This window comes from Antedon bifida, chromosome 2, assembly GCF_963402885.1.
Source record: "Antedon bifida chromosome 2, ecAntBifi1.1, whole genome shotgun sequence".
Taxonomy (NCBI): Eukaryota; Metazoa; Echinodermata; class Crinoidea; order Comatulida; family Antedonidae; genus Antedon; species Antedon bifida.
In genome coordinates, this window is record NC_136227.1 from 22,377,533 (window position 1) to 22,390,960 (window position 13,428).

The 13,428-nt window shown below is 33.1% G+C and overlaps 4 protein-coding genes across 5 annotated transcripts in view; 1 reads left to right on the forward strand and 3 right to left on the reverse strand.

The window, feature by feature from the left end:
• The window catches only part of LOC144858628 (uncharacterized), a 29,903-nt gene extending 17,754 nt beyond the window's left edge, over positions 1 to 12,149 (reverse strand). For both annotated transcript variants that reach the window (XM_078714717.1, XM_078714718.1), the window contains exon 1: positions 12,007 to 12,149. In XM_078714717.1, coding sequence (XP_078570843.1) covers positions 12,007 to 12,022 — 16 coding nt within the window. In that variant the 5' untranslated portion in view covers positions 12,023 to 12,149. The remainder of the gene's footprint in view (positions 1 to 12,006) is intronic.
• Positions 4,144 to 5,035, forward strand: LOC144858650 (P2X purinoceptor 7-like). Its single transcript, XM_078714748.1, has 2 exons — positions 4,144 to 4,410; positions 4,775 to 5,035. The coding sequence occupies exons 1-2, from the start codon at positions 4,144 to 4,146 to the stop codon at positions 5,033 to 5,035; spliced, it is 528 nt and encodes a 175-aa protein (XP_078570874.1).
• LOC144858627 (uncharacterized) lies at positions 5,203 to 8,415 on the reverse strand. The gene is made up of 9 exons (XM_078714716.1): positions 8,334 to 8,415; positions 7,681 to 7,970; positions 7,237 to 7,519; positions 6,899 to 7,135; positions 6,668 to 6,744; positions 6,366 to 6,470; positions 5,995 to 6,209; positions 5,675 to 5,839; positions 5,203 to 5,480 (listed from the first exon to the last, which is right to left on the reverse strand). The coding sequence occupies exons 1-9, from the start codon at positions 8,398 to 8,400 to the stop codon at positions 5,234 to 5,236; spliced, it is 1,686 nt and encodes a 561-aa protein (XP_078570842.1). The 5' UTR covers positions 8,401 to 8,415; the 3' UTR covers positions 5,203 to 5,233.
• Positions 8,617 to 10,408, reverse strand: LOC144834460 (uncharacterized). Its single transcript, XM_078689258.1, has 4 exons — positions 9,976 to 10,408; positions 9,331 to 9,591; positions 9,015 to 9,104; positions 8,617 to 8,674 (listed from the first exon to the last, which is right to left on the reverse strand). The coding sequence occupies exons 1-4, from the start codon at positions 10,266 to 10,268 to the stop codon at positions 8,617 to 8,619; spliced, it is 702 nt and encodes a 233-aa protein (XP_078545384.1). The 5' UTR covers positions 10,269 to 10,408.
• Positions 12,150 to 13,428: the final 1,279 nt, after the last annotated feature.

The window sequence follows — 13,428 nt, forward strand, 5'->3', positions numbered from 1 at the left end:
GTGATTTGGAAGAGGTTTGCGCAGGTTTTTTTTGGTTTGCGCGATTTACACTGTAAAATCTGACATTTCACCCAAAAAATTATGTTTTTCGCCCAAAAAAAAGGCCAACTTACAGCAATTTCATTATTTTTTTTTCATTAATTACTTGCCATGATAGTCCTAGTCATGATAGAACCAATAATAAGTGATTTGGAAGAGGTTTGCGCAGTTTTTTTTTGGTTTGCGCGATTTACACTGTAAAATCTAACATTTCACCCAAAAAATGATGTTTTTCGCCCAAAAAAAAAGCCAACTTACAGCAATTTCATAATTTTTTTTTCATAAATTACTTGCTATGATAGTCCTGGTCATGATAGAAACAATAATAAGCCATTTGGAGGAGGTTTGCGCAGGGTTTTTTTTGGTTTGCGCTTGGTTTGCGCAGTTTGCGCAGTTTAGCAATACCCCTTTTGTACCTCCTTTTTAACTCGCGTTTTCTATTAAAATATTTAATAAACATTGATTAAAAAGATATATAAATAAACTCTTAAACAAGATCTTTCTAGACATATAAATTTTATTCACATGGCTACATAAGAAATAGTATATTTTTAACTTCAAAGACATGTCACTTTTTGAAATTTCACGAACGTGTTAAAATCGCCTTAACGAAAATACGCTTCATTGGGATACCTAATGATAGTCCTAGTCATGATAGAACAAATAATAAGCCATTTGGAGGAGGTTTGCACAGGGTTTTTTAGGTTTGCGCGATTTACACTGTAAAATCTGACATTTTACCCAAAAAATGATGTTTTTCGCCCAAAAAAAAAGCCAACTTACAGCAATTTCATTATTTTTTTTCCATAAATTACTTGCTATGATAGTCCTAGTCATGATAGAACAAATAATAAGCCATTTGGAGGACGTTTGTGCAGGGTTTTTTTAGGTTTGCGCGATTTACATTGTAAAATCTGACATTTTACCCAAAAAATGATGTTTTTCGCCCAAAAAAAGCCCAACTTACAGCAATTTCATTATTTTTTTTCCATAAATTACTTGCTATGATAGTCCTAGTCATGATAGAACCAATAATAAGTGATTTGGTGGAGGTTTGCGCAGGTTTTTTTTAGGTTTGCACGATTTACACTGTAAAATCTGACATTTCACCCAAAAAATGATGTTTTTCGGCCAAAAAAAAGGCCAACTTACAGCAATTCCATTATTTTTTTTCCATAAATTACTTGCTATGATAGTCCAAGTCATGATAGAACCAATAATAAGTGATTTGGTGGAGGTTTACGCAGGGTTTTTAAGGCTTGCGCGATTTATACTGTAAAATCTGACATTTCACCCAAAAAATGATGTTTTTCGCCCCAAAAAAAGCCAACTTACAGCAATTTCATTATTTTTTTTCCATAAATTACTTGCTATGATAGTTCTAGTCATGATAGAACCAATAATAAGTGATTTGGTGGAGGTTTGCGCAGGTTTTTTTTAGGTTTGCGCGATTTACACTGTAAAATCTGACATTTCACCCAAAAAAAAGCCAACTTACAGCAATTTCATTATTTTTTTTCCATAAATTACTTGCTATGATAGTCCTAGTCATGATAGAACCAATAATAAGCCATTTGGAGGAGGTTTGCGCAGGTTTTTTTAAAATTTGCGCGATTTGCACTGTAAAATCTGACATTTTACCCAAAAAATGATGTTTTTCGCCCAACTTTCAGCAATTTCATTATTTTTTTTTTCATAAATTACCTGCTATGATAGTCCTGGTCATGAGAGAACCAATAATAAGCCATTTGGAGGAGGTTTGCGCTTGGTTTGCGCAGTTTAGCAATACCCGCATTGTTTCTCATGAACAATAGTGAATGAAAACTTGCTATAGAAGAGCATTGTTTCTGATAGGTGTGAAAACAAAGTGAGACAAGCTAATAAATTTAAAAATATTATATTACACTTTACAGTATATATTTTTTAGTAACGTACAAGGTCCTCCACCAGTCGAAATTAATTTCACATTTAAACACATTAATTTCCACACTTTGTTACTTTACTAAGAAAATCGTTGTTGTTACGATACGAAGCCAAACAATTTAACCTACAAAGCCAACAACGTAGCCTACGTTCTATTTACGAAGCTACTTCGTAGGAAAAGTTGCAGTATTTTCTCTGATATTAGGTATCCCAACTTTTTCTTTCAGTTTACCTTAAAGAACTTAATGTAATTAGCATTTTGCAATTTAAATGATTAAAATCCGATTACCCGTTCTAAATTTCTGGTTATTTAAAATATACGATTTTTTGCCTAAAAATGGTGTTTTTTGCAGTTAAAATTTAAATTTCTAATGTTATTAATATGGTATTGATTTGAATCTATAGGGTATAACAATGAATGCAATACCTTTGATTTAAAAAAAAATTGAGTTATCATAAAAATATGATATTTATAGACATGATTCCAGTAACTAATTGATGGTAACTAATTGAGACTGGAAAAGTTAAAGTAATGTATAACTGATTTAGGCATTTTTTTAATGTCTAAATACATATTTTAAAGATAACTTATTAAAAGAAATATATCAAAACAAAAGTATATCAAACTATAACATACAACAATATATAGTAAATCAACTGAAACACATCTAAAATGATATTAAATTTTACCAATTTCATATAAGACAATATTATAAATTCGTAAAAAATCACATTGAATCTTAGTGTTAAAGTTGTATTGTCCCCCAAAACATGAAAAATAAAGATGAAAAAAATCAAATTTTGAATAGACCATTTTGTAGTTATACTAAAGTTACTCACTTTCGCCCAAAAAAATCCGGGAAAAAAAACGATTTTACTTACCAAAAAACCGATTTAAAATCATCATTTTTTTCGAACTCGGAGCGCTCATATTTCAAAATACTGTCGTTTAATCATCAACTAATGAATATGCACGATATGCTAATGACCACATACTTTTTGAGCGACGGCCGCCGGTAATCGAAAAAAAGTTTAGGGCCTAGTGTCGCGATTATCGGAAAACTTGTGCGCTTAGAGCGTGAAAGATTGTTTTTGCATCCGATTGTCGAAAAGATAAAAAGCCTGAAAATCTAAATGGATTTATCGGTAGGTGGAATTGTTTACATTAGTTATACGCACTTTAGATACTACTCCTAGGCGCCCTAGATGAATAGTAAAGATGACCCCAATGGATCAAGAAGAACACCTCTTCACAAGTCAACAGAATGGCTGGTCCGTCCCGTCCCGGGAGGAGAGCAAGGACGATAGGCTCTCATCTCAATTAGGCCTATCTACTCTTTCTACTAGGTAGAGGCCTACTCTTTCTACTAGGTAGAGGCCTACCAATAAGGAGGGAATATACAGTATTTTGATATCAAACCATAATCAATAGAAATTGACTGTGATCAAACCAAAAGTAATCATGTCACACTGTATCCGTTTTTTTTCTTCTCCATTCTGTTTGGCCCATCCATAATGTCCTACTAGGCTACTCTAGTAGGCCCTAGTCCTAGGTTTATATGTCTATGCTAGAGTCCTGATAACTAGGAAACCTGCCTATGCTAAATAAGTACTAGACACTAGGCCTAAAGTAAATGAAAGGTATACTTTGCTAGGATTAACTGTACAAATATTATGTTTGCAGCATATATAATTTTATAAATACAGTAATATTATTTTAATACATACTGTAAGTACTTGTGTTGTTTCCTATATAGGCCTAGTGCATATATTTATTTATTTTTTTTGTGTTGTACCTAATATAATTTGTAGTTATTTTCAAGTACATCATCTGAACCGTCAAGTCCAGAAGTAGGTTTAAGACAAAGGCAACGAGGAAGGGGAAGAGGACGAGGTAAAGGAAGAGGGAGAGGAAGGAGAGGGAGAGGAAGGAGAGGGAGAGGAAAGAAAGATGGAACCCATATTGTTCTACAACAGAGAGAAGAAAACATTTCTGTAAGAATTTTTTATTTTGTGGATATATGTCTAGAATGGAGATTTAAGAACGTGAATGTTTTATGATTATTTTTTTAAGTTATGTATCATGGAAAACCAAAAACATAGGAAAGTTATTGGATACCAGCATCCCAAATAAATAGCTTTAAAAATGAAAACATTGGTTTTGTAAATTACTATATTTATATGCAGCCTGTATTTAATTTGCAGTCAAAAATAGATGCACTTAATGAGAATGAAGTCCGGAATCTTTTAAAAGAGGCAGCAAAAAAAAATCCTGGCTTGATTCTAAGTGTTTTGGATAGGCAACAGCTGCCTGAAAGAGGACATCACCCAGATGCTGATGGAGCTGCACCAGACTGGTGTGTGTGCCACGCCTGCCGTGAGATGCCGACACAGGTAGAGCGAATGTGTTGTGGATATAATCCCGATAATTGCACATCCCTACTTCCAGTAAGTACAATATTTTAATTTTTTTTAAAGAAAAATTGCTTTACATTAATATTAATTTTTATTCAAGTATTTATTTGATTTGATACTTTGGTATTTTGATATGAAACCATAATCAATAGAAATTGACTGTGATCAAACCAAAAGTAATTATGTCACACATTGCTTTACATATCATTGATATTAATTATTCAAGTATTTATTTGATTTGGTATTTCTAGTTTTAGCAACTACATAAAAAAAAAGAAGAAATATGACCAACCCCCTTATTTTAAACAATTAATCCCCCATTTGTATCACTTTGCAACATATTTAATACACATAAATATAGTAAAGAAATTTTTAACATTTAACAACATTTTTTTAGGACTTTGAACTGCTTGTTCTGAATGAGGCAGTGTTAGACATTGCGCGGGCATACCGGCAAGATGTTTTAGTTGCCCCATTAGACAACAACTGGAGCAGAGGCCATAGGCATACTGCCTACAGACAGTATATTTTGTGGCAGCATGGCAGACTTGGCATAGGAATTCGCAGGACTATTCCAAGTTGCTGCGTTTGGAAAATACGAGACCGCTATCCTGATGAATTCGGCCAATACGTTGGGTTCCAACCAGCTCGTATATAAAATCATTGTACATTATTTATAAATAAAACAAAAATATTTTGTTCATATATGATGTAATGGGAAAAAAAAAAATATTACAGGGAATATTTTGAAATTGTAATATGAGTACATAATAAAAAATGAGGTAATCATTATATCTATTATACTACTGTATAATATATTATATTACTGTATATCAATCATGAATTTCTGGATTATTCAAAATCGTGATAATTTGTCATCAACTAATTGCTGTGTTGGTGGTGGCTGAACTTGAGCAATTGTTGGGCAAATTCTTCTAGGATCATTTACATCTAAATCCAATGCTGCCTTCAAACTGGTATCGTCCATTAATCGCAGCTCAACAACCATTTCAAACAAGGTTTGGATGTACCCATACGTTTTCTCTTCTTTGACAGGTACCACTGTCCACCTTTTGCTTTTTTTGTTAAATAAACGTTGATACCTAATAAAGAAAAGCAGAATATTGTGGGCCAAGTGAATTACAATTTCACATTGTTTAATTATCACTGTATATAACAATGTATCATTTATTGTGAGAATGTTAAATTGATCATGTTTATATGGAATTTGGAAAGCAGATCACATCCACAAATTGCTGACAGTTGAAACAAATACTAAATTAACTAGAAAGTATACCGTGTGGTCCCATCATTATTCTTTTTTATGGGTCTCTGGTGGTTTGATGTATAATCCAATGCTGCTATTAGATTTCTTGCCTTGTAAACTGGTGGGCTATAGGAAAAACGCTTAGCAGCATACATCAGAATGCACTGGTGGAAATTTTCCAATTCAGCTGTTCCTCTAAATATAAACAATACATTGCTAATTATTACTAAATGTATAATTTATAGAACAATTTAACATTTATTGTTTACTGTAAAAAGAATAAAAAATCCTATTTCAACACAGTAGGTTCTCAATACAGTTTTTTTCTACATCCTACACAAAGTACTCACCGGAAATTGAGCCAGTATGGAATCTTGTTGAGGAACCTTTTGCCCAAAACAATGTTCCTCAATGCATTATGTGCTGGATCGCCTTTTGCTAACCAGCCTTTATCTCTATCTGTTTCTAATGGGCCATGGCTGCAACAGGCCGTTCCACTATCACTGTACGACAACATCCATTCATGTTCGTTGACGACATGGTGGATAATTCCACACCAAATACCCTTTTATTGTATAAACCACAAAGAGAAAATTATAATAAAAAAATTATAATCACTGACACTGGAATTGTCAAGATTATTAACATATCATACATCCTGGTACAGTTAAATGCATTTCTGTTATTCATCATACATTAACCATAGGCATACTGTACTTACCATGAATTCATCATATGTGTTTGCAACCTCGCATGTATGCCAGAAATGGTTCACAATGTCTTGGCTCCAACTTAGTAATGCTTTGCACTCTTTTTTCTGTCCTGCCTAGTAACATATATTCAGAAAATAAAGTTAAGAACATGAGTTTACAGCAGGAATCTTATGACTACATATTTTCTATGTATTTATTTGTATTAGTTGAACTTAAGATTGCCCCTGGCATTAATCTGTCCAGCTGGAAGCGTTACCCTCTATAAATAAAACAAAATACAAAAAATAATAAATACAGTATTCAAACTTACTGCAACCAACTTTTTTGCCAGATTTTTTGCAGCATGCCAGATATCATGAGAATGTTTTATCTCTGGATAATCTTTTTCTGATAAAAAAAAATACACAATAGCACATTTTATATAATGGATATACAATTCATGCAATTTTAAATACTGTGAAAATTTTACTTTAATAACATTGGCATTATCAAGTATAATCTAAGTTTAATGTCATAAATTTTACAGAAAAGAAATACATACTCATTATTGCACCAATTTGCATATGTGCATCTGTAACACATTCAATCACCCTAACATTTCGTTCCTCAAGAAATTTTAGGCTGTCTTGAAATCCGACCTTTTCCATTGCTGTACTCTTACCACCGGTTTCACGCTTGTCCAGGGTTATAATTGACAGAATGCTTTTGTCTGCATTGTTCATCATGGTGTAGGTACAGAATTGTGCGGAATGGCCTGGGCTGTCCATTCTGCCATCTCCTAAATATAAAGATTTAGTAAATTTATTAGATTTCACGGTTTACAAATTAAACCATTTAACCCTCGATATATCAGAATTTAGTGTAAATTACAAAACCTACCAAGCAAAACAACCTCCTTTCCTTCATGACTTTTTAGAATCTCCTCCTGTGTTTTATCCCATAACTTGTTTATAGATGGAACCAGATAGCGTCTTTGTATTCTGTAAAATGTGTTATAATTTACTATATGCAGTTTCATGAACTTGGCAAACAAAGCTATCTTTCCATAGTTGTTCCCAGAAGCCAATATAGCAGTTGATGTTAACAGGTCACCTCCATGAAGATGGTTCTTCAAAATTGGTTGGGAACACCACTTATTGTTTAGATGCCCATTAACACATATCTTAAAAATATAACAAGTATTAATTAATAGATACAGTACTATAGTGTCTTTTATGAGAGATCACCACTAGAACAAGAAATTTAGCAGAAACTTTTTTTACTGTTCTTTGCTATTCAATCATGTACATGGTATGTTCAAAAGTGATGAAAGTGATGTCCTACCCATTTAAAATATATTGCTGATCCAATAAACTTTGTGTTCATGTTGACAGGCTTGTTGCACGTTTGCTTGGAACAGGTTTTATTTACAGTCATGGACGCCAAAGATTTTAAACAATTTGCATACACCAAACATGTCTCATCATTGAGGAGTATTGGAGAATCTTCCATAATATTGACATGTTTAATATTGTCAGAAGATTCTTTATCGGTTTCTTCTTCTTCCTCATCATCACTGTAAAATTCCTCCTCAAATTCCTCTTCAGAAAAAGTTGTTTCTTGCAGATCAAGAGCTGCAGTAGGACTATAATAAAGTACAATGAGACTTTATTCAAACTTAATTGCTTTTCATGAAATTAAGATTACTTATTTTATCAAATTACAATTAATTAATACACAATTTTAGTTTACTACCAATGTAGACTAGAATTTAGTTTTAAGTTTTGACCACAGATTCTTTATGTAGAATAGTATGGAATATAAATTAACCATTTCCTTCGACTATAAAATAAAAATAAAAGCACACTATTGTCAAGTCACTGGCATTATGAACGGCAATAATATGTAGTACAGCTTTAGTAATTGCATTTGAATAAAATTTAAACAGTAGTCTTAAAATAGGCATTACACAATGACAATGTTACATGTAAACTTACCACAGGAAGATATTAAAAGGAGGGTCGTAGTCTGGATCATCATCATCATACTCATCCTCATCATCATCTGATTCACTTATGTCAATTTCAATAGTCATACTAGAAAAACAAGCATAACACAGTTTTAATTGCAATACAATTGTCTACCTAACTTGACATTGGTTGATGGATATTAAATGATTTGATTTCTATGGAATTTGAATTCAATGTTTATGTACTGTACAATCACCATAAACTGTTCACCATCAGTACAACATGCATTCTTTGTTATTGCAAAATATATTTACTTTGACTTTCCAGCATTGCTTTCATATTCTGCCTTTCTTTCAGTATCTCTTTCACTAAAAATAAAAAAATATCATTTAAACCATTGAATATTCACCCTTTTCAATTGTAAAATATTGTTTAAATAAATAAATTACATTGTATAGTGCATCATTACAGATTTACTGTACATTCACTTGTCAGTGACCTTACAGAAGGAGTTATTATTTACTAACAATTTACATTGAGTGCCTTTGAAGCCCACCATCACATACCATTCCCAGAAGTATCACATCACATCTCCCAGGTCACAAGAAACATAGAAAATGTAATGATTCTTAACAAATATAATATACCAATGCCATCTGATAATGTTACTGTTATTTCAGCAATTCAGTAAATTAAACATTGACTTACAATTCATTAGAAGATGAAAGTGCTGGTGAACTGGCTGAACCATGACTAGTAGTAGTGCTTAATTGATCTATTCCAGATATACCTGAAAGGCTGAAAGCAAACCAACAATGTGTTGTAAACTGATTGACTTGTTGATTACCAATTCACAAGTAACAATGTATTACAATTGTTGTAATCATGGTTATTTTTGTATTACAGTATAATTAGCACAGGCCTAATGGCCAACTTAATTAAAAATCATATTTAGTTAGAACACATCATATTTTGCATTATTTATTTGATGTTACTTTTAAAATTGAAAATCATAGAATCTTACTGAATTTCAGTGGAATCTGAACTATGATGTTGTGTCACCAATTTTGTTTCCACTGCCATCATTGGAGTGGATGTCATTGCTGTTGCAAACTGGGGAGATACTTGTTTTTCCACTTGTTGCAAACTCCTACTAGGCCTAGTACCACTAGGCATAGTCCTAGCAGTAGTAGTACTAGTAGTACTACTACAAGGCCTACTAGTTGTAGAAGTCATTTCATTAGAAGAAGGCATTGTCATCGTTGACTGCTTTGTTTTCTCATACCTATAATAGTATTAATAATTTATATATAGACAGGCCTAGTAGTAGAATTTAGAATAAACATGCATGATGGCTAATAAATATAATGTGAAGGCTCCATGACTACCTATAACTAGTAGGCCTATGCCTAGGCCTATATAAGATAGGCCTAGCCTATGCCTACCTATCTTATTTATATGCTAAATAATTTAACATATGTTATTAATATTAGTTTGTTAATTGCGAACTTTTCATGCATTTCATCATAAATAAGAGTTAGGCCCCTAGGGCCCAGTTAGAAGGGCTAGCCTACTTTATTAGATAGAGTAGTATGCCTAGCCTAGGAGGAGGTAGGACGGACGGCCCTGGGCCCACCGCCACCCAGACACTGACAGTCAGAATACTCACATATCGAGTAAAAATGTTGCAACTTCAGTCTTGCTCTCAAGATTGTTTGAATCCTGAACTGCTGTCCATCTTACAAAAACTTCCGGACTTAGCAGTATTCTGCGATTATTGATATTGGTATTTATTCTACTTTTCCGTCTCTTTTTTTCTGAATTTGTGACCAACGCACCAGGACGCTTCTGACCCTTCTGACTCGCCATCATAAGAATGTTTTCTGTCCCCGCGCGCGAGAGGTTGTTGTTCCTCCGGCAGCCGGCAGTGCGATATAAGTTTTGATCAGTGTTTCCCCGCATGGGGAAAATTGAACAATATATGCATATTCATGAGCAAATCCAGGGGCAAAGGTTAAAATCAACCGGAAGTCGGTTGGCTGCCAGCCAACCGACTTCCGGTTGACTATTTTTTACTTTAAATTACGATTTTCTCAGGTAAATAATTTTTTTTTTGATCCAATTTTTTTTCAAAGTGAATAACTTTTATGTATCATTAAAATGGCCTTTAAAAAAAAAAAATTTTTTTTTCAGGGGGACAATACATCTTTAACAATTAATTAGATATGTTTTCTTTCAAAATAATTGATTTAATTAAAAAAATATGATGATATTATGACAAAATATTATAACTGACGGTAATTAATTGACAAATATATTTTAGAGAAAAGAAATATTATCTTTAATTATGAGAAAATATTTAATTATAAAATATTTGTATATGCACCATTAAAGAGTACTGAAGGCATACAAACAAATTAAGTTTACATTATACTCAATTTTGTCATGTCAGACTCAATGTTACCTAACAAGTGAGTACACTATAGCATAAAACATGACAGCAATATTTAAAAGTCCATCTTTACGTAATCTCAATTGTCAATGGATTTTGTTTTTGCTTAGTTATCTCTGCTCTGTTATCCATTTTTGGAAAATAATACATATATATCACTTTAAAAACATTAAACCATGTCATTCCTTGTCTTAAATGTACGTTTTATGGTAAATTATGATAAAGTGAGAAACAATGCACTACCTAAGTAGCTCGCGGCGATCGACCTCTCGTGGACGGTCCTAGGCCTTAGTTTTGTAGGCCTGGCTAGTAAACATCGGTAACGTACGAACATTGTACGCTAGCTATATACCTAGCCTGACGTTGTATAGTTGCTGCATTAATTGTCTTTCTATTTTTGCCAGACTCTGTTGATACAAATATGGGAAAACCCGGTATTTTCGCTGAAAAGTTAGGAGTCTTCCATTTGTTTTGGCCTCACGATCGATCGAAAAGTGGGCGAATTACAGGTAAAAAACAATGCGCAATGCATTTTGGGATTTATAGCGGGCCGCTATAATTATTAGAATTGACTTATTTTTCACATTTTTAACCGTTTAAAGACGAAAAAAGTTATCGCAATAGGACCATATAGTATTATTTTTACATTAAATATAGTTTGTGATCTTAAATTAGATCTAAAAAACGTAGGGAATGGGAAGATTAATTACTCTTTCAAACTGAACACTAGGCCTATTTTAAATTCTAATACTGAAAGATAAATAAAAAAATATATGCAAGTCCCTAACTTGGTAGCTACAATTAACGAAAACTAATAATTGGATGATCTTAATAAAAAAACATCTAGGCCTAGTCCTAGGCACACCGGCCTAGCGGTAAACGGACCAGACGGTAAACGCCCAACAAGCATGCGAGTCACACTGGAAAATTTAAGATTACAATCACTTTAAATCTTTTCAATCCTATAATATTTTTAAGGTATTTCAGAAAAATAAAAACCAATTAACATAAGAAGGAGTTTACTTGAAATACTAAGACTAGTTTTGGTGGGTTTGCCATCATTTTTTCTACCTAGCTTTGAGTCGAATTATGGATAGCTTGTGGTAGCTTAGACGTATGGCTTTGCCTTAGACCTACTACTTAGGCTAGAGCTGCTACGCTAGCATAATATCCTTCTCAAAATAAAACTTAACATTTACACATAATAATTTATAATTTTTTTTAAATGACAAAACATAGTAAACTTACGAGAGTCGGTAGCCATATCCACAATTCTGCTTCTTACACTGATAATTACAGCAGTTTACAACAAGAGTAAGTTAGCAGGACGCAATATAATTTCTGAACGACCAAATACGCTATCTTCTTCGGATTTGGGACAACCGACGCGCACACGCCAACCAAAATATAATTAACAGCAGCATCACGTGATTAGGTATTAATACTATTATTTGAGGGCGCCTATCACACAGAGCCAGAGCCATATATATGGCTCTGCACAGAGCCCTTGTGTCCAACTATTCCTATGTAGAGTATGGAGTTGAGTCTTTTATTTTAAAAATGTATAACGTTAAAAATTGTTATTTTATTTATTTTCAATCTTTCTACATAACAAAAAAACATATAAGTATAACAGGGGAGTAGCGGAAAAGCAAAAGTAATAAAACTGTCATCTTGTGATGTGCTTGACCAGCCCCTGTCAACTAAACAAATTTAGAAAAATAAAGGCTTTAACTATCGAATTTAATATCAAAACAATCAATTTGTTTAAAGGCTTTTGTTAAAATAATAATAAAATTATAAAGTTACTGCGAACATGATTTTAAACAACAAAAATAGCTTTAATCCATTGAATTTCGGAACGGCTCTGACTGTGCGCTTCATGCGCGCTCCACGCGTGCGCGTTTAGTTTGTACAGCAATTCTCTATAAGATAAGAGATAAGATAAGATGAAATGTACCGCAGAACTGGCAAAATAGCCAGTTATGGTACACCGATTATGAACACAAAGAGTGCACAAGCTCTTGTATATGTGTGGGTGTGCGTGCGTGTGTGTATGTATATATATATATATATAACTACATATTAACCACCATTTAAGCTGTTTTTTAGTTTCATTCCAAAATTGTTTATATCTCTACCAAGCTACCTTCTTTGTTTTCTACTCTTATTCAGACTCCACCCTTCCCCCTTTTGTTGTATTTCTTTTATTCCTGTCCACCCAGGCAGCACTTGCCAGCTCTTATACTATGACGTTATCCAAATTCCTTCACTTGCACTGATGAAGGGCTAGTGTTGCCCGAAAGCTCTGCTAACTTTTCTGGCTGTTTTACTTATCGTTTTGATTTAGCTTTTCGCTTTTTTTTTGTATCTCCATTGAGATCCAGCCACTGATACCCACAGCATTGTCATTTTTTTCAGTAATTTGCCTTTGGATTTATTTGTATATATAAACACATAGGCATAGAAAATTAATGTTAAACCGCCTGGTGATATACTGAAATTTAATTAATTAATTTGAAGCGATAAGATGATCTGAGGAAATCCGTGATAGCGACTCTTTAACATTCTCGGTATATGTATATACTGTATAAGCACTTGCCAGTTCTTATGCTATGACGTTATCCAAATTCCTTCACTTGCACTGATGAAGGGCTAGTGTTGACCGAA

What these genes read in the sequence shown, in the direction of transcription:
- LOC144858650 (XM_078714748.1), top strand. Translation starts at nt 4,144, where the DNA reads ATGCAGCCTGTATTTAATTTGCAGTCAAAAATAGATGCACTTAATGAG. An exon ending in ATTGCACATCCCTACTTCCA is followed by an intron (nt 4,411 to 4,774) that starts GTAAGTACAATA and finishes ACATTTTTTTAG; the next exon opens with GACTTTGAACTGCTTGTTCT.
- LOC144858627 (XM_078714716.1), bottom strand. Translation starts at nt 8,400, where the DNA reads ATGATGATGAGGATGAGTATGATGATGATGATCCAGACTACGACCCTC. An exon ending in AAAGGAGGTTGTTTTGCTTG is followed by an intron (nt 7,136 to 7,236) that starts GTAGGTTTTGTA and finishes CTTTATATTTAG; the next exon opens with GAGATGGCAGAATGGACAGC. An exon ending in AATAATGATGGGACCACACG is followed by an intron (nt 5,481 to 5,674) that starts GTATACTTTCTA and finishes TTTCTTTATTAG; the next exon opens with GTATCAACGTTTATTTAACA.
- LOC144834460 (XM_078689258.1), bottom strand. Translation starts at nt 10,268, where the DNA reads ATGCGGGGAAACACTGATCAAAACTTATATCGCACTGCCGGCTGCCGG. An exon ending in GCAACATTTTTACTCGATAT is followed by an intron (nt 9,592 to 9,975) that starts GTGAGTATTCTG and finishes ATACTATTATAG; the next exon opens with GTATGAGAAAACAAAGCAGT. An exon ending in TCAGATTCCACTGAAATTCA is followed by an intron (nt 9,105 to 9,330) that starts GTAAGATTCTAT and finishes GTTTGCTTTCAG; the next exon opens with CCTTTCAGGTATATCTGGAA.